Consider the following 24,251-nt stretch of genomic DNA (forward strand, 5'->3'; position numbering starts at 1 on the left):
ATGGTGGAGAGGCAACTGGACACCTGAGAGGGGAGAGAAGGGGAGAGAACAGGAGAGGTGAGGTAGAGTTGAGTGTCATCAGCTTAGAGGTGATACTGGGGACTGAAGGAACTGATGAGTTCCCCCAGGGAGGAGATGTACAGAGAAAAGAGTAGAGGACCAAGGACAGAGCTGTACAAAACACCCATGGGAATGATGGATGGGGGAAGGTGAAACCAGAGGTAGAAACAAAGAAGCAGTGGTTGGTGAAGTAGGAGGTGAACTAAGAATGGACGAAGTCTGAGAGGCCAAGGTCTGAAGGGTGCACAGTAGGTGAGGGTGATCACAGTTTCAAAGGCTGCAGAGAGACCCAGGAGAATGAGCAGGGAAAAATGGCCCCTGGATGTGGCCAAGAGAAGATCGTTGGTGACCTTGCCCAGGGCAGTTTCGGTGGAGTGAAGGGGGCAGAATCCAAATTGGAGAGGATCAAGGATAGAGTTGTCAGAGAGTAAGCAGGTGACATAGCTGTAGGAAAGCCACTTTAGTATTTTAGAGGCAACTAGGAGTAGAGAAATGGGGCAGTAATTAAAGAGTGAAGAGTCAAGGTTGTTGTGCTGGATACTAGGCTCATGAAAACTGTGCTGTATCCTAGGCCCATAAAAGCTGGGCTTTACACTAGGCTCATGGAAGCTGTGCTGTATACTAGGCTCATGAAAGCTGTGCTGTATACTAGGCTCATAGGGGCTTTGCTATATACTAGGCTAATTGAAGCTTTGCGGTATACTAGGCTCATTGAAGCTTTGCGGTATACTAGGCTCATGGAAGCTGTACTGTATACTCGGCTCATGGACCTGTTTTGTATATTGCTGAATGGGAACTCTGCTGTATAGTGGGAAATGGGGGCTATGCTGCATACAGGTCACGTGATGCTGTTATATATTGTCTTAGATGACTATATTACACTGCATACTGAGGGAAAATTACATTGTCATTTGCTTTTCATTGGGTTTTATTGTTTAGATTGAGGGGCCTACTCATGTTAATTATCGGGGTCCTGAGTATTGAGGGGGAGGAGGTGGAGTACAGAGGACAGTGGAAGCTCCAGAGGGGGAGATCCCACTCTCTGCTTTTCCCCTTGAGTCCCCTCCTTCTCTTCTCATCCAGTTTGTTTCTCTATTCTCTACACCCTCCTGAGCTCTGCAGCAATATCCTCCTTCCAGGTAAATGTCAGTGGAGGTGTCAGGATAGTTTAATGTTATCAAGGGGGGGGTGTATTTATGTTGTGTTATATGTGTATGTGTACAGGTGTACATTAATATTGTCTGTAGATGACGACTGTGTATTAATGTTGTGTGAGTTTGAGGGGTTGTATTAATATTATCTGTACCAAGCAGGTCACTGATGCTTTCTATATTACATGGCGGTGACTGATGCTCTTTGTATTATACATGTATTAGTCACGGCTCCGGTGTTCTGATAAGTGTCAGGATTCCAGCAACGGCATTCTCTGCAATATGTCACTGTGATGTTCTCTGCATTATATTTTGGCCAATGTGATGCTCTCTGTGATATATGGTCACTGACGCTCTCTGTATTATATAGCAGTCACTGATGTTCTATGTATTATATGGCAGTCACTGATTATCTCTGTGTCATATGACAGCCACTGTGATGTGTTCTGCATTATCTGGCAGTGTGATGTTCTCTGCATTATATGTCGTCATTGTGATGTTCTCTGCATTATATGGCAGTCACTGTTATGTTCTTTGTCAGTCATGGATCACTGCAGCTGGATCAAAGATATGCTGATAGGATCAGACATCAATTCTCCTGTGTAGGCTGACCAATATAATGGGTCCCATGAAATGAGCTCTGACAACTTGATCTGTGTGTGACACTGGTGGAGTGTATAACCACACCAAATGGTCCAAATGGGAGCAGACCAGCTTAGGTACAGTTTCTATGCATCTTCTACACTTGTGTCAGAAGTCAACTGTAGTCAAGGCAGAGGTTTTGGAAGACTTGTGGGTCCTGAAACCAGATGTTAATTAATTAATTAATTTATTTATTAATCAGTAATTAAATTCAGCAAAAAATAAAGGCTGCAAGAAAATCCTGAGAGTATTGATAAATGCCATAATGGAAATATAAATAAAAATAGATAATTATTGAAAATTAAAAATAAGAAAAAGATGGGTTTTCATTTATCAGACATACTGTATCAAGCTTATACCTCTTTTCCACCAAAAACCAGGGTCTGACCTGGGTTTTCAGACATGGTTCCAACCCAGGTCAGACCCAGGTCAGACACTGTTTACACAACACCATCAATCTGGGTTATTCTCAGGTCAGCCCTGTTCACACTGAACCTAGGTCTGCCCTGCTAAACTTGTGAGGACATAAAAAGTGGGAGGTGACTGCTACACAACCACCAATCAGCTAATTTTAGGCATGACTCAGGTCAGATAACCCAGGTTGTGCCGTTTACACTGCACCATTACCCAGGTCCATCCTGGGTCCGACCCTGGTAGCTACCTGGGCTGGATTGACAGGTCACTTGACCCGGGTTAATTTTCAGGGACCCTTTTACACTGAGCTGCGACCCGGGTAGACCCAGCAATAACCCAGGTTTTTGCTCTGATGTAAAAGGGGTATTATATAGAACTTTCTTTCACATCACATATGTCATTAACATTATAACAAGCTGTTTCTAGTGTGACAGTGTATTCAATTAGGAGACTGATGTGAGAAGAAGAAGGAAATGGTTCTTTAACCATGTTGTGAATGAAGAATAAAAAAATTTAATACTGTAATTAAACTTCTTTATCGTAATTGTTAATAAAGGTATTATATACGTCTTACTAAAGAAAGCAGGTTTTGAACAGTAACTTTAAATGTCCCGTTCTAGAGAAACTGGTAATAAATTGTAATCCAAGACAGGGTTCAGTTTAAAGAGCAACATTAACTACATTTGTATATTTTAATAAAAAATGTATTAATATATTATAACCAACCAATGTATTAAGGGGTCAATCCAATTAGGTGCGAATTGTGAGTAGTGAGTTTGTTTCTTGAAACTCACACACTTCGCAGCAAAGCACGCTTCCGAGAATTCTCAAATCCAATTAAAAATGCCTATTCGCACCACTCGTAGTGGAGGGGAGCGAACTGACCGCCATATGAGTTTTGCGAGAAATGCATGAAAATGTGGGGAGACCATCCTGGACCCCCCAAAATGGATAATTTTGTTAGCAGGACCGTATAGCAGGCTGTTTGTGGGCATTAGGAAGGTACTGTATGTTTTTAAATGATGTCAAATGGCTGATTTGTGGGTTGTTTTTTTTAAATGCAAGAAATTTATAAAAAATTTAACTTTTTTCATTTAATCTCAAACGAATTAAACGAAAAATACAAAAACAAAGTAGGAAAAAAGTTGATTTTGGGGTACTTTGAAGGCACCTTGAAAAATAAAATAAAAAAAATTATAAAAACAACAAAAAAATTATTGTAATTAACTTTTTTTACCCCCAAAAAAGACATTATTGGACTAATTACGCTAATTGGAAACTTCCAAATGCCTAATTAGTCATTAGGGGGTGGTGTCCAATGGGTTCAGCACGGTGTCCCCACATTTTAACCTTTAAATATTTTCCTTTCCAAAGTTGCGAATTCAGGGCCTGATTCAGAGCCGGATGCTCTGACCAGAGCGCTCGCTCTGAATCAGGGCCCTCCTACCTAAAAATGGAGCGGCCTCCACAGCGCTCGCGAGTGGGTCTGAATTAGGCCCTCAGTCTGACTGGTTCAGTGCGAGTTGCTAACTGGATTGCAAAATGAATTCGCTATGCGAATTTGAAGTGAAAATAGCAACTCGCACCTCGTACCTCACCATTTAAAAAATACGTTTTGGGGCCATTCATCAAAAATGTAAAGCAGGTGATATCACAGATATTTTCTGCTTACCTTTCACTTCCGATGTGGTCCGCTTTCCCCATACACTATATGGGGACAGAAATTCATCAAGCTCCAAAAGTACAATATTTTCTGAGCTTGACTGTGGGAGCATTCTAATGGTGCATACACACGGTCAGATTTTTCTTCAGATCTGAACGATAACGATTTCAAAAATCGTCCGATCGTTCATATCTGAAGGAAAATCTGACATATCTGACATGTCTGAACGATGACCGATGCGCGTTCCCGATGTTCAGATAACGATATCTGACATCTGATATGTTTGCAGTCAGATTAGGACAATTCCATTCATTTTAATGCAGTCAAAAATCGATCATAGGCCCTCATTCAGAGCCACTCGCTAGCGGCAGTACGCTCGTTCCGAGCGATGTTCGCACATCTGCGCATGCGTACGGTTTTTAGTACGCATGCGCAAACCAGTCAGTGCGGCCGAAAATCGTTGGTACGCAATATAGCGAGGGCCTGCTATTTTGAGTGACAGAATGAGGCGTATGTGGGTGGTAACAGGGGAAGGTGCTTGAAAACGGGGAGTGGAGATCCGAACGCAGGCGTGCTTAAAGGTCAAAACGGGCGTTTTAAGGGAGTGCATAATTAATACAGCAGCGTCATTGACCACGTCACTTGGTTTTTTTTAACTCAGAACTGCTCGCAAAATAGCGGTTGAAAACACCAACCACAAGAATAGCGAGCAGTTCATACGCTGTACGATGTACTCGATTAATCTAATAAATAGCGGACATGACGTATGGTGCGTGCGGCCAGGGGGCGTTTTTATCAAATAAACGAGCGTATGTTTTGCTCGCTCGTTCAGACTTAGAGGTGGGAACAGACTGCAATTTGCGAACGGATCATTTGAATAGCCACCCCTTGTTTTTGAACGAACGACCACAAATAGCGAACGGCTCTGAATCAGGCCCATAGTTCAAATCGTTCGTTGGTCAAATCGTTCATCAAATTGTTCAGATCATTCAGATCGTTCAATCGTTCATCTGACACATCTGACAAATCTGACCGTGTGTATTCTTCATAAATCTTCAGATGGCGAGTGCTCCCGTACAGACTGCTCACCCTGCTCCTTCTCCTTTCGGATCCCTCAGCTCCTGTCCAGTTGGGGCTTTGTGCACCTGCGTGAACTCTAGGTCACACGGGCACACTAGCACTGCCGAGTTGAACTCTAATTTCACTGCACCGAAAGGTCGCTTCGGGGAGGTTGCTGATTTTCGGATCAGCTGTCTCCACGCCGGAGCAATGATCAATTGATGCGGTTCGCGCAACAAGTTAGTATGTTAATTATCATGGTCCACTCGGACTTCGATAATTAACATATTGAATAGACCTCTTGGAGAGAGATAAAGTGGAGTACCCAAAGCAACCAATCAGCTTCTGTCATTTAAAAGACTGTGCTAGATAAATGAGTTAGAAGCTGATTGGTGATTGATACCCTTAATTTTCACCTACTTTTGTAGGAATTAAGTATTGAGGCACTCCACCATCATAAAGGTGACGCCGGAGATATCACAGATATCTCCTGCTTAACTATCACTCCAGATCTGTCCTGCTGTCCCCATGCACTAGTATCACAGATATCTCCTGCTTACATTTCTCTCCAGGAATGGCCCGCTGTCCCCATACACTAGTATCACAGATATCTCCTGCTTACCTTTCTCTCCAGGAATGGCCCGCTGTCCCCATGCACTAGTATCACAGATATCTCCTGTTTACCTGTCTCTCCAGGAATGGCCCGCTGTCCCCATACACTAGTATCACAGATATCTCCTGCTTACCTTTCTCTCCAGGAATGGCCCGCTGTCCCCATACACTAGTATCACAGATATCTCCTGCTTACCTTTCTCTCCAGGAATGGCCCGCTGTCCCCATACACTAGTATCACAGATATCTCCTGCTTACCTTTCTCTCCAGGAATGGCCCGCTGTCCCCATGCACTAGTATCACAGATATCTCCTGTTTACCTGTCTCTCCAGGAATGGCCCGCTGTCCCCATACACTAGTATCACAGATATCTCCTGCTTACCTTTCTCTCCAGGAATGGCCCGCTGTCCCCATACACTAGTATGGGGACCTAAATTCATTATGCTCCGAAAATACAATATTTTCAATGCTTGACTGCTGGAACATTCACCATATTCAGATGTCGTTAGCTCACGCATTCCCATAGGGAAGGAGTCCAGTGTTTTGCGAAGAGGGATCCTTTCCTACCCTTCTACCCCTGTCCGGCTCCTTCCACACCAGGCTTTGTGCGCCTGCATGAACACTAGCTAATTTTCAGTCCTACAAAAGTAGCAGTGAAAATATTTGTTGAGACTGCTGATTTTGGATCCGGTGCCCACCCCCGATAAATAACATAATGAATATACCTCAAAGTGAGAACCCTGCATCAGCAACCCACTTCCAGTGCCCCAACAGGGCTCAAATGCATTATGTGTGGCCTGTCCCCTTAGCGCGTGATGTCATGATGTCTGTCATATGATGTCATTATATCACACACAGAGACGTGAGGCCAGCAGCACCAACAAGTGCAGTGCAGAACAGAGTGTCCTGAGGATGCTCCAATTGGCTGTACAGGCTGCGTATCTGGAGCGTCTAAAGGATACTCCGGTGGAACTGGCTTCTTGGTGCCATTCTAGGCACCCTGCTAGACAGAAGCAAGGGCAGTAGGGCGGTGACAGTGCCGCCCACAGAGCACTGCACTCTGTGCGGTTGCACCGGTCACACACCCCTAGTTATGGCCCTGCCCAGTGCCTTATGTGCACCAATCAGGTGAGATGTTGTTGCAGGGATATGTAGCTCCACAGCAGCTGGAGTGCCACTTGTTGCCAATCCCTGGTTTAGGATTACAATGACCCCATAATATTAATTATGGCTCCCCTAGTTATGGCCCTGCCCACTACCTTATGTGAAAGAATCAGGAGAGATGCTGTGTGTTCTGTTATTGCAATGTTTCCCAACCTCAGTCCTCAAGGCACACTAACAGTCCAGATTTTAGTGATATCCATGCTTGAGCACAGATGCTTAAATCAAAATAACTGAGGTACTAATTAAAACACCTGTGCTCAAGTATGGCTATCCTCAAAACTAGGGGGTCTAGTTACTAAGCAGTGTTAGGAGACAGAGTGAAAAGTGATAAAGTACCAGCAATTCAGCTCCCAACTGTCACCTCACAGGCTGTGTTTGAAAAATGACAGTTGGGAGCTGATTGGCTGGTACTTTATCACAGACTTATCACTTTTCACTCTGTCTCCTAACACTGCTTATTAACTAGACTCCCAGGACTGTTAGTGTGCCTTGAGGACCGGGGTTGGGAACCCCTGTGTTATTGGATGGCAAGTTGGAATGCTGTTTAGCATTATATGGGCCAATGCTGTCATAATCGCACTGGTAAATAAAGCTGAAGTTTGACATCGCCAGTCACAGCAGAGATCTGCATCTATTTTCATACACACATTGTGGCCACACTTGTGAGCAGATTGGGTCTGAATCTGGATTAGCTCCTATACATTATTATCTGTGTAAAAAAATATAAAAATTTCTCTCCAAGGCGCTCCTCCAAAGACAGCCACACAATACCAAAGCAAACCAGCTAATGCCAAAAGCAATGTAGTGACAAAACAAAGAACCAGAACCAATATATAGGCATCAGTGGTCCAGCAATTCCTTCCAACGTCTGTTACTGACAGCTGAAGTCTCACTTCTGCAGGCAGCCTGCTGCTGATGACATGGACACCAATTATATATTCATTTGGGTTGGGTATGGATTGCCGGTGCTTGGGATCCCGGCGGTCAGAATGCCGACGCCGGTATCCCGACAGGATTAGGAAATCGACACCTGTCGTTAAGTATCCTTACCCTACCCCTAACCCTAGCTCCCTACACCCTAAACCTTACCTCCCCCACTAGTGTCTAAACCTAACCCTGTCCCCTTAGTGCTTGACCCTAATCCTCCCCCCCTAGTGCCTAACCCTCCCCCATTAGTGCCTACCCAAACCATCCCCCTAGTGCCTAACCCTAACCACCCCCCTAGTGCTTAACCCTAACCACCCCCCTAGTGCTTAACCATAGCCATCCCCCTAGTGCTAAACCATAACCATCCCCCTAGTGCCTAAGCCGATGGTCGGGATGCTGGTGCCGGAATTTTGACTGGAGTTAGGATTCCGTCACCAGTTTTCTGAGCACCGGCATCCAGACAGCCGGGATTTCAACTACTGCTTCTGTTCTTTAGACTGTCAGAAAGATCAGTGGTGTAACTATATAGGGTGCAGGGGGTGCACTTGCTATGTGGTCCGGGGGCTTAGGGGGCCCGCCAGCCCAGCAAGCCTCCCCCTGCACCCTCTGTAGCACGGACGGCTAAGTTGATGGTGCAACTGAGAACGCTGGTCTCTGAAGCGATCAGAGACTAAAGACACCTCTGATCGCTTCAGAGGCCAGTGTTCCCAGTGATGCACCCGCGATGAGGGGAGCCTGCGTCTGCTGCTGGATCTAATCAGATACAGTCAGCGGCAGCGTCTACGCGGGAGGAGAGCTGACGGTGTGGACTGGAGCGTTGCCCAGCTGCCAGCGTGAGAGGTAAGTACTGTACAGGGGAGGGGGGGCCTTAGCATAAGGGGCACTAGTTAGGGGCATTACTGGGGGCACTGCATAAGGGGTACTACTAGGGGCATTACTGGGGACACTGCATAAGGGGTACTACTGGGGGCACTGCATAATGGGCACAACTGGGGGCACTGCATAAGGGGCTTTAATACAGGGGGCATTGCATAATGGGAACAACTACAGGGGGCATTGTATAATGGGCACTGCATAAGGGGCACAACTGCAGGGGGTATTGCATAATGAGCACAACTACGGGGGCACTGTATAGGTAGACCTATGGGGCCCCCATACCTCTAGTTACACCCCTGAGAAAGAGCACATGACATGTAAGAAACAACATCAAAAGCATCAAAGAGATCTAAAAGTTGAACTTATAAAACACAAGACATGAAGTTGTGGAGAACAAACGCAGGATCATGAGCTTAGAAGCTAATTAATAAAGAAAATCACCCACTGAAACAATGCACTCACCTAATAGGGGTATAACTTTGAGATAAGATGAGAGGCATATTCCAGTTAAATTGTTTAAATACATTGTTTTTATATTTCGTTTTTGGATTATAAATAGTTGAAAAGTCTGCTCTGTATGTCACGGTATATTAAATTTTTGACGCCTATGTTTAGTCCCGGGTCAGGATTTCAACAGCCAGCACCACGTCCGTCGGTAAACTAACTACATCCCCTATTTACTAGCTTAGGTGCAAACTTGCACAACATTGATTTGTGCAATAGTTGGTACATAAAACACAAGAAAGTTTATGATTGGTTGCGGTTTGCCCTCATGTGTGCTCATGTGTATATTCAATTGAAATAGTAGATTGTTGTCTATGATATGAGGGGTTGTCATAATTTATTGATGTGGCTTCTCTTCATGTCTCCCTGTAGACTGCGCTCTGGACCTCACGTTTGTTTCTCAGGTATGGGTAGTGGATGCTGCCCCGGGTGGACAGTTTCACCAGGCACTGGACTATGCCTGCAGCGTAAGTCTCCTCCCACATGGCACCTGGTGTCTTATCCAGTTAGTGGTGCAGGTTTAAGCTAGAGACATTTTTACAATATTTAACATTGTTTTTTTTCTTTTCCATCAAATTGTCAGGAAACACACCGTAGCATGGGGCTGATTCAGCTTTGGTCACAGCTGCGATGGCTCTATTATGGTAATGCAGCAAGAGGCGTCACGCCTCCTGCATGCATTATTGATCCGAGCTGCATGGTACAAAGCAGCATCGGGTCATCTGCGATTTCTTCGGCCGGCCCATAGGGTCATGCAAGCTGGAGAGAAAGAGGCCAGGAAATCTCCATCAGCCGACGGAGATCCTGGACTCTTCCATCCCCCCCAATGGCGTCAACATGCCTCCGTTTTGGGAAACGGAGACTGTCGCAGCCCTCCCCCCACCCAGAAACGGCAGCAGACTGTCAATCAATGATCAGGATTCTGCGTTAAGATCCACAAATGCGTCCTAAGATTAATCAGCTCCTGTGTTCACCAGGTAGAAAGAAAGTACATTTTAGTTTGTACAGTCAGTCTATAAAGGACTAAACCCAAAGTGCCATTATCTATAGATATATTGATTAAAAGCTTGCAGTATCTCCCATTATGGATACATAAAGGTGAAGTACTGTATGAAAGTAAGAGATGGTTGAGGACATAACTTCATCATTAAGTATACAGGTGGAGGTGCATAGTGACAGTCATTGTGTCATTAGGACCCTGTCCACTAAGCGTTTATTGAAGTGGGTGTTACTTGGTAATGCAATTTGCATAAATCTGGCATGTAGCCGACCACCTTACAGGCAATTAAATGCCTCTAGTGAGAATTTCCTGCTGTCTCTGGATTCCGGGTTTCTTTCCCCATACTTAGAGATTTTCAATGACATGCCAGGAGGGGTTGGGTATGGGATCCCAATGGTCAAGATGCCGGCAGTCAGAATGCCGACAGTGGCATCCCGGCAGTCGAAATCGTGACAGATTTAGGTAAGTATTATAGCCTTTACCCTAACCCTCCCCCTATCCCTAACCCTCCCATCCAATGGCCTAACCCTAACCCTCCCATGCCACAGCCTAACCCTAACCCTGCCGTGCCACAGCCACAACCTAACCTTCCCTTCCCACAACCTAACCCTCCCGTGCCACAGCCACACCCTAACCTTCCTGTCCCACAGTCTAATCCTAACCCTCCCTTCCTGCAACCTTACCCTAACTCTCCCCCTAGTGCCTAACCCGCCCCCTACCCCTAATACTCACCTCCACAATCTGTTGGGATTCTGACAGTCGGGATCCTGCTGTCTGTATTGTGTCCATCTGCATCCTGACTGTTGGGATGATAACACTATCCTACCAGGAAGATAGCCAACTATGAGCCGTATCCAATTTGAGAGGACCCGCAATACTTTTCCACCTCCTGGACTTTTTCGCCTACATCGCGTGATTTATAGGCGGAAAAGTATTGTGCGCGTGCCCACGTATTCGAAATAACGCAAAAACGGGACCCGGCGAAACTTGAACAGGCGGAAAGTACTGTCAGATTTGGAGAAATCAGCCTGACACCCGTCAAAGGATGCTTTGACATGGGGGTTAGCTATGGTTACCCCCGATTTGGCTTGCTGAAGGTATTTGGTGTTTTTAAATGGGCTCAATAGCTGCTAAATAGCGTTTTTGTATAAGTGGTGCAGAATAGTATTCAGGAGTATTTTTTGCAGAAAATAACTTATCCCAGCAAATGTGGGGTACTTGAAAATTGGGGTCAGCATATTGCTAAAGTTAAGTTGAAAAAATCATGAAAAATCCACCTGCCGCAAGCCCCTGCAATGAAAAAAACATATGGGGCATACTTGGGGACCCCCCCAGAGTCTAGTTCGCTAGTTTTTAGCTTTGTCTCCCAACATTTTTTTTTTCGCCCCCAAATTCAAAGTGAGTTTTTGGGGTGTTCTTAAGTGGTTTTTTTTACATTTTGACGCAGTTTACCTTTGGGGGCTGTCTCAAGGGTTCCCGCAATGTTGCACCCCAAAACCCCAATTCTGCACTTTTTTCCGCCTGCTATTCATAGGCAAAACTTTTCCGCTTATTAAATTGCATTGACTTTCCGCTGCTGAGTCTGTGGGCCTGATTCTGACCCGCTCGCGAGCCCTGAGTGCTCGCAAGCGGGTCGATGGTGCCCAAGTGCGCATGTGCACGACGGAGGCGGCTCCATCGTGCGCATGCGCGAGACCCGAATAACGGCGGCCAAGCCGTCGTTATGGTTCTCGCACCAAAGGGGGCGTGCTGTCGATGTCTACTGTCTGGAGCCGGCCCCACTGACATCACTAGTGATGTCAGTGGGAGTGCTTTTGGCACTGATAGAGCCAAAAGCACTCCTGGGCTTGCGGCAGCGAGACCCTACAGCAGGATCTCGTCGCAAGCTCGATGGCCGCGATGGTCTTGACCATCGCGACCATCATTTTGGCCGCTCGCTATAGCTGTGGGTGGTCACCCACAGCTATGTGAGCAGCCAGGAGGCCGCTCCAAATAGGAGCAGGGACGGCCCTGATTCAGAGCGAGTGCTCTGGTCAGAGCGTCCGGTTCTGAATCAGGGCCTGTATACGCAGCTGCGGTGTGTAAATATGCACGTCGCAGAGGCTGAAGAATGTATTAAGACGCCCACTTGCGGATTTGCAAATCCAAGCATCTGCGTACATACCCGCAGCATCAGTCTCAGATCCTTCAATAATCAGCCTCTATGGTCGCGCAGAATGGCAGCAGGAGCTGAGATGCTGGAGCCATGTTTACTGCCTATGGGATCACAGATGCAGGATGTGACATGCCCCCAAAACAGTCACAAGACACAGCACATCCCCCAACGCTCCCTGACTGTCAATCAAACTGCAAGTAAATATATGCTGCTAGCAACTACGGTAATGTACTTTGACGCATTTGCTGTGCGACTTAACCACATGCGCAGATTACTGAACTGCAAAAAACATCGGCATAGCGTACATCTCTGCATCAGGATGTAGTCAGGAAGCCGGCAGTCGAAATGCCGACCGCTGGCTTCCCGACAGTGAAATCCCGGCATGGGACTAATGATAGGCGTCTAAATACCGACGCCTATCATAGCCCCACGCCGAAATCCTGACGCCCGGCATACTGAACATAAGGTAAACCGGGCGTCAGGAGGTGCTAGCCATGCGGGTTTAGGGTTAAGGACTCCCGGGGGTTCTTGGGGCTACGCACCCCCCCGGGTTGGTTTGGGTCAGGCTAGGAGAAGGGGGGTTAGCATCAGGCACCTCTGGGGGGAGGTTAGGTTTAGGCACCCCCCCCAGGAGGGTTAGGTTTAGGGTGCGGGGAGGGGGGTTAGGATTATGCACCCCTGGGCAGGCCCGCCAAGAGCCGTGGCGGGCCCCGGTAATAGGGGGCGTGACCTAATAGGGGAGGTGTGGCCACACCCCCTTGCAGAGAGAGGGGGAAAAAAAAAGATTTGCAGCGCCGCAAAGTATCGCTGTGCGCTGGGGAGGGGGGGCGCTCTGAACCCCCTCAGCCCGGCGCAAAGCCAGGGGGGGCGCGATCAGTGTGATCGCTCCCCCGCACAGGCATAGGAGACTGCTGTGGCTGCTGCTCAGCAGCCACAAGCAGTCTCCAAATGCAGCTCAGCACACGCTGTGTGCTGGGCTGCTGTGAGGGGGGGCGGCGCCGGACCTGGGCCCCCGCCGGGCCCCTCTGGAAGCCCGGGCCCGGGTAATCTGTACCCGCTCCCCCCCCCCTCTCGGCGCCCCTGCCCCTGGGGGGAGGTTAGGGTTAGGCACTAGGGGGGGAGGTTAGGGTAAGGCACCCCTAAGGGAGGGTTAGGGGTGGAGAGGGGAGGGTTTGAGGTCTTACTTACCTCTGTCGGGATTTTCATTTGCCGACCATCTAGCATCGGTATTTCGTCTGCCGTGTTTAGATCCGGTGGTAATTCATACCGATTCCCACTGCATCAGACACAGCTCTTTTTGCTACTGTTTTTATTATGTGATGGTTAATGTTGAGCTATATAATTCTCATATTGCTAATTGAAATGGTCAAGGCCAAATAACTTCTCCTTAAAGCTGTACAGTATTTACCATATATGTAGTTTAACATTGCAAAGTCAATTCTTTTTTTTTTTCTCGATTTCGCATCTACCTGGAGGATTCCTCTGCACTTGTTATACGTTATATAACCATTATGTTTAGCACCATTTAGCATCTTTGGAACTGCCTCAACATTTTATCTATATAAGCTAATTATATAAGGGGGAGATGTATCAAAGCTTGGAGAGAGATAAAGTGGGTAAAATACCAACCAATTAGCTCCTGACATTTTTTTTAAACACAGCCTGTTAGGATCTGATTGGTTAATGCTTTTTCTCTCTCCACTTTATCTCTGGCCAATCTTTGATAAATCTCCCCCTAAGTGTTCGTATATTTATATAAAGTATTGATAATTTGACCTACAGTGAGCCTTTGTTTTAGTGTTCTGCACATACTGTAAATGTGCCTTTTCATGTATCTGTCTTGTCCTTCAGGGCCCAAGTACATCCAACGCTACCTCAGCTCTATGGTTTTGTTATTGGCAAAATGGCAACTTATAGCTGAAATTAATCGTAACTCTAAAACTACCCTGTAATACAATAGGAAACACAATTGGCAATGGTAACCCATCTCTCTTTCCTGTAGCTCTGTGCTCATATGGATGTGGCAGTGGCTTCTGTATCGCCCCCAATGTGTGTTTCTGCCATGATGGGCATCAAGGTGTCACCTGTACTGGTAATAAGACCTATGATATGTGTACAAGTATCTTTTGCCATTTCCCATGCTATCCAAAAGGCTAAAGACTTCTCTTATTTCAGATCACTACACTAGTGAACACGAGAAGGAATATGAAGATAAGGGTAAGTATGTGTATACATGTATGACTTGTGTTTCCAGTCAGACCAATGAAACATTTACCTGCATAGAACATACAAGGTAAATAGCATAACAATAGAGTATGAGCATATAAAAGATGCCAAAAATCCCGGTTGTTTATTGCGTTAATTTTTATACAGTATAGATAAAATGATGACGTTGCAATAATTCATTAAGTTATAATACATAAAATCAGATATGATAAATCACGATCCAGTACTTTGAGCTGAACAATAGTTTTGCCAGTGGAAATCATGAACTCAAAATGTATAGAATTCAGACTCTCAAGCATCTGGATTAACATGATAGTTTAGGATATTTGCCTATAGCTGCTGTTGTTCTCCTTCCCATCCTCATGAGACCCCTCCTGTTTATAGTCACCCATACTTACAGGACAATGGCTACACACAAAGATATCTTAGAGTGGACACCATGGTGGATTTCCGCAGAGCGTTTTGATTGGATGGTAAAGACAAATATGCACCACGCGTTTTACTTTCTGGTGCTTTCTCAACTTTGGTAGTTAGTGGATTGAGGGTAGGAGTGATATCAACTTCACCATGAGCAAGAGATGTACATCAAAGGTATCCTGGCAGGAGCACATCCTATCTCCAATCTTAGTGCTATTACTGTATACATATCAACATTTCCAATGGGAAATTTATTGCAATCCATACAAACTGTGCCTATTGTGTGCAGGGACCCTTTTTGTAGATAGATATGTCTCTCTACCTATCAGATCTTCCAGGGTGCACCCAAAGGCTTTCTGCTGTGGCAACAATCCTGGTGCTCTCACTGCACATCATTATTCAACCTGTCTCTCAGAGCTACTTTACATACTGACAGAATGACCCAGAGCTACTGAAGTAGCTTATCTTTAGCTACTGAAAGCCATCCACCCCCTGACCATACAGACAGTGGCGTCCCTCCCCTGGGTGTCACCCGGTGCGGGCAGTAGAGTAGTGCGCGCGGCTAAGCCACGCGCCTGTTAAAAGGGGTGTGGCCTTGCAGGTAGGGACGTGTCCCCTTGGGTATGACCCCCCTCGTGACGCCATTGCATATAGATATGTCCACAAACACCTACCCTCACAGCTCGGCAAATAGCCCAGCTTGATGCACCATGAAAAATGTGACTAAGCCATGTCATGTATAATAATAGCTTGATTATTTACATAATTAGCATCTTATTCGCACTGCCAATGTAACAAAAGCACAAGGTACTTGTACCCTTACACCACTAGTGGATGTGTATCTATAGCAGTGTGAAAAAGATGTGAATTTGAGAAAAAAGGCAAGAGACGGGCGACCAATATGACCAATATGTTCCCAACCAGAGTATTGTGCAAATTTAGTGCATTATTTATCAATGAGTTTTATTATTCAAACTTGTTGTGTATGATAAATGGTGCTACAGCCAATCATCTCCCAACTGTCATTTTTCAAACAGATAACAGTTGGGAGCTGAATGGTTGGAGCAGTATTATCATACACAATAAGTTTTATCAATCGTTGTGAATGATAAAACTCATTGATAAATGAGACCCTTATACTGCCACGATTGTGAGAGTAGTGCAAATCCTAAGTCTCCAGTATATTACAAATCTGTTGGTGTGTGACTGCGGTGAAAAAAAAAAGGCGCTATACAGTGTGAAAATGAACAAAACTGCTCTTTTAGGGTCCCAGAGTCACTATGTCTCTACCCAGATTTTGGTGTGGGGCCTGGCAATGTACTGCTCTGCTCTTGCTGCAGCGTACTAAAGAAAGGATGGTAAGCTGAGATTGAGGACATCCTAGGTGTCCTACTTTTCTGCTTCTGGGAGCTATAGCATGTGAAAGTACCAATACTTGGTACATTTTATTCTCTGTTTTGGACATTACAAGATGTAGGCCAATTAAAGGTATTTAGCATATAAAAGTTATCATGAGAACTCCTGTGAATAATATGTTTATTGTTTATGAGTTGAATGGAACTGTACAGTGTACAGGGATGGTGACCTCTTGCATGTTTTGTTATCACAGGTTTTTCTCTGAACTGTTTATCTGCAATGTGTGATCAAGGCTGCAAAGTGATTCACGGCACTGCTATGTGTAGCTGTTTACATGGTTACTCTCTTGGAAAGGATGGTAAAAGCTGTTATGGTAAGTGGGTAAATTCTCTTACTTTTTAAATGTCTTAATCTATGCATGAGTTTGAAGATGAAGATAAAGAGAAAATAGCATACACAAACTGTACATACCATGAGAGGAATACATACGAATTACCACCGGATACAAGTCCGGCGGTTGAAATCCCGACAGCGGCAGGCCGACACGGCTGAAAATACTGATCGTCCCCAGGCAAGTATGAACTAACCTAACCTAACCCCCCTATCCCTAACCCTCCTTAGGGGTGCCTAACCCTAACCTTCCCCCCAGTGCCTAACCCTAATCCACCCTCTAAGTGCCTAAACCTAATCCCCCTTCCCTGCCACCTAAACCTAAGTCCCCCGGGGAGTTGCCTAACCCTAGGTCCCCCCCGGGGGTGCCTAACCCTAACCCTCCCTTCCCCTTGCCTAACCAGTCCCCCCCGGGAGCCCTAAACCTAACCCTTCCCCCCCCCGCGGCTGTTCGCAGCAGCGCCTGGGATCACTTCGATCGGGATGCCGGGCGCCGGTCTCCCGGCGTCGGTAAAATGACCGCCGGTCATTTCAACCTCCCCGAGATATGACAATCGGGAAGCCGGCTGTTGGTATAATGTCAGCCGGCTTCCCGATTGCATACCCCATGAGAAAACTATTAGGGCAGCCATTATTTACATTTGTGTAAATTTGTAAATTTCACAGCACAGCGGTTGAATATTTCTGCTAGCAGTATTTTTATTTATTTTTTTTACAAAATCTGCAGACAAATAATTAATTATGGATTTGAACATTTATAGAGCCTACTGGTTCACAATAAAAATGCAGTCTAGAACAAACTACTGTATATATGTGTCGTTTGTAATACAGACAAATTGTGTTGACTTTTAGGGTTTTTTTTAGGTTTTTTTTTAGGAGGTTGAATAGTTTTGCAAGCCCCTGTAAAAATTAAGTATAATAAAATAATACATTTGGTGGTACGTATAGGAGTAGGAGTTGCACAGGTACAATGATAAATAGCATAAAACAAGTACTAATTCTATGGGCCTATTCCAGATGATACTTATCAAGGTCCTCGATAATTAACACCCTGACTCGCCGCAGATTCGAAAATCAGCTGCCCCAGCGAGCGGATTCACTGCTGCTTTTGGAGCAGTGAATCTTTTCACTGCTCTCGGGAGCAGTGCGCATGCGTGACCTACAGGTTACACATGCGCACAAAAGCCCCAACGTCCGGCGGTAGGAGCTGGGTAGGGGGCAGAGGGATCCAAAAGGAAGATGGCGAATGCTACCGCAATCAAGCTCCGAAAAAATTATATTTTCGGAGCTTGATGAATTCTGTCCCCATACTAGTGTATGGGGACAGCGGGCCATTCAGGATGAGGAAGGTAAGCAGGTATCTGTGACATCTCCTGCTTTACCTTCGTGATGAATGACCTGATAACTTAATTTTTACAATTGCAGGTGAAAATGTGTATTTTCACCTGGTTTTGTAAAAATTAAGTGATGATGAATAGGCCCCTATATATTTAAGTTGAGCATAGCAAAGTAACACACAGTTAAATAAAATTGCAGCATAAAACACAATAGGTACAAGAAGGGCAGATGTTTATTTTGCGGTGCAGCGAGCATGATGACATGAAATCGGACCACTGATGGACAGAGGAGCTGCAAAAATAGCAGAAATAGAGAAAGTAAGTGTAGGGCCTGGGCTGGGGCTGAAGCCAATATACATGGGGGGAGGGGGTTTGGTTGCTGGAGCCTGGGGGACAGAGAGGGGGATGAAGCTGGAGATAGAGATGGGGATGATGTTGGAGATGGAGATACAGAGAGGGGTTGAGGCTGGAGATTGAGATACAGAAATGGGTATGAGACTGGAGAGATATAGGGAAACTAGACTGAAGAGACAGAGTAGGGCCTGGGCTTGGGCTGAAGCTAGAGATACATGAGGGAAGGGGGTGGGTTGCTGGAGCCAGAGACTCAGAGAGGGGAATAAGGATGGAGATAGAAAGACAGAGTAGTGGATAAGCCTGGAGTCAGAGAAACAGAAAGGGGGTTGAGGCTGGAGAGACAGAGAGAGGGATGAAGATGTAGACACATGGAGGGATAGAGCTAAGAAAAATTGGGATGAGGCTGAAGAGACACGGGGGTATGAGGCTGGAGAGACACGGGTGGTGAGAAGATGATCGACTGGCATGTTCCTACTGGAGAGGAATGGGGGGGACCCAAAAATATGAGTGTTCCGGGCCCCAAGATTTCTGTTGCCAGCTCTGGTGGGCAAGAGAGAAAAGGTGGGTTTTGATAGAACACTTGGAAACTTTGTAGGTTGGATGAAGCAGAGAGTTCCATAGGTTGGGAGCAACATGGAAGAAGTGGTAGATGTAAGAGGAAGTAGTAAGAAGAGAGGTGAAGGTCAGAAGACAAGTTAAAGTGTATCTAGTGATGAGGTCAGAGATGTATAAAGGGGAAGAATTTTACAGAGCGTTGCAGTGGATAATGAGTGGTTGGAGCGAGTTACATGCCCCACCACTGCATTCTGCATGGATTGAAGAAGGATGGTTTCATAAAAACCAGCAAAGAGAAGATTACTGTAGTCCATGCATGAGAAACTAAGTGAAAAGAGCAGAGTTTTGATGAAAACCAGGCTGATTACAAAAGAAGAGGTGGCAAGAATGTAAGAGGGACTTAATGTGTGGGATGAAGCTGAGGGAGGGGTCAATGATGACAAAGAAGCAGCGGGATGAATAAAATGTTGCCAACCATGAGTGTGATAGATGGAGGAGTAGGGACATTGAAAGGGGACAAGGCAGCAAGGCATTTAGACACACAGGAGAGATATCAGGGTAGGATTTGTGTGTAATCTGCGCAGAGGTGGCAGTGTAGGCCAACGGAGTTTATGAGGTCATAGAGGGAGGGCCTGATCCAGAGATGCATGCAATGTCAATGTCGACAGTCGTATTACCACGCGTAATGATTGCCCCTTACAAAGAGTGTTCTGCCTCACTTTCTCATGGACACAAACATGTATAGATCATTATGAATGTCTCAATACAGAAAAGAAGAATTAAAAAAGCTAAATACTGCTACTTTCTATGAATTTGTGCATAGGCCCCTAGTGGCTGGCGCATTGTGTTATTATTTCATTGATAGCTCCTATAAAATTAGCCCCATGCTAGAGGTAATAGGCATCTCACAGTTATACAGCAAGTCGTGTTTTCTTCTTTCTCAGATGTAGACGAATGTTCTCGATCTCAAGCATCAAGTCTTTGTCAACAGCAATGCAAAAACAACATAGGAAGTTACAGATGCCTTTGTTACTATGGGTATCAGATCTCTCCTAATGGACGTTCATGTCTACCAATAAAGCATCCCAACACAATTGCTGGTAAGTTGTATACTCTCTATATCTTAAAATAATAATATTATTATGCATATTATTATATTATGCATTTTTTAATACATAGTCCTGGCACAGGTAACAGAACACATAGAGCTATATATATATATATATATAGAGCCAGAGATTTTCCTCAGGGACCATACAAGTATAGTACGGTCCCCGAGGAAAATCTCTGGCTTGGAGAACCTGCAGAATTAGCCTGCCTGTTATACGGTGATAAGCTGCTTCCACCGGGCGAGGGCACCCAAGCAAAGTACCAGCACTTTACACAAGTGGAGTGCCGGTCTACATCCAGACTATCTATCTATCTATCTATCTATCTATCTATCTATCTATCTATCTATCTATCTATCTATCTATACAGTATATATATATATATATATATATATATATATATATATATAAGAGTGGACTAATGCTGCTTATAACCTGTAAGTGTGTTGCCCATCGGTGGCCACTACATGGTGCCCGACGGAGCAATTTAATTGTTGCTCCGTTCGGGGATGCACAGTTGCCGGCGCTGTCATTTCTACTCACAGCTGGCGAGCAGAAATGACCGAAAAGTGACCTGTTTGAGTGCTCAAACGGGACTTTTCGCGGGCATGACAATTTCCCGTCATTATGACGGTCTGCTAGCTAATAATAATAAAATAAAACGCTTGTGCAAAACGGAAGTGCTTTTGCAGATTGAGAATGGCAGGATACACCTTTACAAAGAGCACATATGTGGACATCGACCAGTTGCGAAAGAATCAAAACTGCATCCAAATCTTAATCAGGCCCAATATCCCTTTAATCAGGGACACATATAAATGACTGACTTCAAGGCATTTCACCTGTATTTTTTAATCAGCCACAGAACCTGTGTAATTCATATGTGTCAATGATAAAAAGGGATATTATAGTATCACAAACTTAAAGTGCGTACACACTAGATGAATTTTTTGCACGATTAGGGAGATTTCAACGCATAGGAACGAGAAATCGTGCAGTGTGTATGAACGATAACAATGCCGACGCGCATTCCCGCTGGTCGTCGGTCGCAATGTCAGATGTTCCTTGCATGCAGGAAGATCTGGCAATCTCGTTAACGACCCTATATCTGTAACGACGTATATCGTTAGGCCAGGGTTGTCTTAACAGCAGTGTTGGCCCTGGGCAAAACAATGCACTGGGGTCCCTACCCACCCATTCACAGTACAAAATGTAAATGGTCAATAAAATTAAACCCTCCTGCATGCCCATCAGACCTCCCACACATGCAGAGAGACTGGTCTGAAGCCGGCGGATGAAGTGAAACTGGGACTGAGGTGAGCACTCGTCACCAGGGGGGGGATGGGGTGGGGGAGTTTAGATCAGATTACAGTGCACCGGCTGGCCGCAGCTGCAAGGGAGGCGGTTTGGCGGGCCCCTACAAGCTTCAGACCCTTGGGCAACTGCCCAACAAGCCCAGTGGAATAGATGTCCCTGCGTTAGGCCATTGGTCAGATTGTACAGTGTGTATGTATGATATCGTTTGTCCAGGAGCTCCAGGGAGTTCAAGGGAACTCGTTGATGACATCGCATTGTTTGCAGGTCGTCTACTGTATCGGGGCCTTTACTCTCCTCCCCTCCTTTAGCTCATTACAGTAATCTTGCCCCACAAATTGAAACATTGTTTTTGCGCTACTTTGCAAGAGGGAGGCGGTGTGCCTACTCCGTGCCTTCAACCCACCTGTCTTCTCCCTTCTGCCTGTGCAAAATCTCCCTATCCAATGTTTACCTATATGTTCTTCTGTTCCGGTGTCAGTTATCAATTTGTGGGCCAGATTTCAATCCGGACAGAATTGCAATTGCATTTACAATTTCATTCGCTCCACAATTGTGCTAATATGCTAATGACTCAAAAGATTACCTGAGTATAGGGACGACCACTGTTGCCTTCTCATATCCGTCCAACCAGAGGCGTCATTAGGGGGGTGACACCATCCGAGCTGCTCTTCTATTTGGGTGTCACCCCCTCGGATGAATGTCACCATTACACCACCCCCCTGTGGCCGGAGAAGCTGGGGGCTTCCCAGCAGCTCACGAAGAGCTGGGCAAGCCCCCAGTGTGCTGAAAACGGGGGCGTGACACGCAGTCACGGCCCCGAAACAGACAAGTGAGGGGGCGTGACCTTGCGAACATGAGGTCACGCCCACTTGTGCACTCTCACCTTCGGAGCACATGGGGTGTCTGGACTCAGATGCCACAATGGGTGTCACCACCTGGCGTGACACCACTGCGTCCAACGATGTGCAATAATGTAAACATCGGAAACATCAACACAGATGGAGCGCTAATTTACCTTCTGAGTAAGTCTGACCTGTCTCAAATAAAGCGGTTCTCCACACGCATAGAACAAGATCGCAGTGGGTAATATATGCACGCCCATAAAACAATGTTTAAGCTAACCTGACACGCCTGCATTTATGTAACCACCCTCTGTTACCTCCACCAAACACCAACTGCCTGTCTATCACTTTGTGATTAAATCCTCTTTGTGAATTAAATCGTATTTCAATCGCTGCACGTGCGCAGTGTGGCTTACACAAATGCGCAATCACAGACAATCGCTCAATCTGCATAAACCGTTGATGTTGCGTCCGGATCGTAACCAGTCCCTGTGTTTCACTCTCTGTTTCCTTACAGCTTCTGCGCCTTGTGGAGAGTATGGCTGTGAGCTTACCTGCAATGAGGGCGGCTGTGAACATGTTTCTCGAGTGTGTCCTGTGGGATTCAGGATGACTGAAACAGCTAATGGAGTAACCTGCACAGGTATCCCAGCATCCTTTACTCCAGTACAGCAGTTTGGTGAATAACTATTTTGTCAATAACATGCAAATGTCTTCTCTGTACCAGACATTAATGAATGCGCAGCAGCTTCCTGTGAGGGGACATGCCTCAATACTGAAGGAGGTTTTGTGTGTGACTGTGGATCCGGCCTGAAGCTTGCTGCTGACAGAAGAAGTTGTTTGGGTGACAAATTGTACTATTTATTCTATTTTGTACTTATAGGGCATACTGGTTTATCGGCTCCAATTAGTCAGAAGCTGTGGGCTCACAATACTTGGCTTCAAGTACACCTTCTTGTATATGTACCCAATGCTCCACATACACTCCTAGAACCACACTAAAGGGGTCACCTATAGCAACCGCCTTTCCTGTAGAGATTATTCTCACAGGTACTCAGATGTCTCCAGGTCTTGTACTCAGGATAATAGGAGTTTATGTAAGTGACAGGTAACAGCAGAGAGAATGCTGGAGTGGAATCCGCAATGCTAAACCAGGCCAGGTGGAAAGTGCTACTCAGGGACAGAAAGGAAATGCTGGAACAGGTAGCAAAGGACCCTAATGAACAGAGGCAGGTAAGTGCCTATAGACAGGGTCCTGGCACACAGCAATGCAGTAGTTAACCAGAGGTTTATAAGTACTGGTGCATTAGCAGGATGCAAATACAAGGCTTGAAGCATACAATGAGCTGTTCACATCAATGGCTGGCAAAGATTCCATAATTGGCAAGGAGGCTAAACGTTCCCTGCCTTTTATCCTAACAGTGACCAATCAGTGTGCCTACTGAGTCTAGCCCTCTAGAGGAATGTGCGGCAACTGCTGGGACAGGAGTGCAGTGAGCGGCGTCCCAGCTTCCATGGCAACCGCCGAGACCATAACCCCTTCATCCGGCGTCCCTGCTTTGCTAGAGTTGCTGTGGCTAGCGCGGCTGCTCATAACAGTATAATGCCCAGTTAGGTTTCTGATTGCAGTTTTTGTGTCCATGGTGCCTATTAATCAACACTAAAATAATGTTTTTAAGGACATTTTCCTTAATTACCGTTATGTGAGTATTCATGAACACACTTAACACAGGAGATATCACTGATTTCTCCTGGTTAAGCCCCCCTGCGTTCATTTCCACACTCCCCATACGTTAGGAAATTAGGCTATTCATTAAATTCTGAAAATTATGTATTTTCAGAATTTGATGGTGTTACCATACGCCACTGTGAGGTGGCGTACAGCGGGTGACACTTACCTGCTGTCAGCTGGGCAGGTACTCCTCCGCTCCCTCCGGCGCTCCCTGGTCTCTCCTCTTGCTCTGGTGGCTGCTCTGACACTGTGATCTCCAGCAGAACACAATAAAGTTAGGAAAAAAAAAAGTTTTTGTTTTTTTTTGTAAACTTTTCTGTGTTCTTCCAGCAGAACACACTGTCAGAAAAGCAGACGGAGTCGGAGGTGGCTGCAGCGGCCAGGTAAGT

The 24,251-nt window shown here is 45.7% G+C and overlaps 1 protein-coding gene across 4 annotated transcripts in view; it reads left to right on the plus strand.

Annotated features, from left to right (window-relative positions):
• VWCE (von Willebrand factor C and EGF domains) overlaps nt 1-24,251 on the plus strand; it is an 82,504-nt gene that overhangs the window by 10,050 nt on the left and 48,203 nt on the right. For 3 of the 4 annotated variants that reach the window (XM_088454472.1, XM_088454474.1, XM_088454475.1), the window contains exons 2-8: nt 9,445-9,539; nt 14,230-14,319; nt 14,403-14,444; nt 16,480-16,599; nt 19,807-19,962; nt 22,648-22,773; nt 22,858-22,974. In XM_088454472.1, the coding sequence (XP_088310598.1) occupies nt 9,445-9,539; nt 14,230-14,319; nt 14,403-14,444; nt 16,480-16,599; nt 19,807-19,962; nt 22,648-22,773; nt 22,858-22,974 (746 nt within the window). Of the gene's footprint in view, nt 1-9,444; nt 9,540-14,229; nt 14,320-14,402; nt 14,445-16,479; nt 16,600-19,806; nt 19,963-22,647; nt 22,810-22,857; nt 22,975-24,251 lie in introns of all 4 variants that reach the window. The other variant, XM_088454473.1, reaches the window with a different exon arrangement.

Source organism: Taudactylus pleione, unplaced genomic scaffold, assembly GCF_031769625.1.
Source record: "Taudactylus pleione unplaced genomic scaffold, aTauple2 ptg000619l, whole genome shotgun sequence".
Taxonomy (NCBI): domain Eukaryota; kingdom Metazoa; phylum Chordata; class Amphibia; order Anura; family Myobatrachidae; genus Taudactylus; species Taudactylus pleione.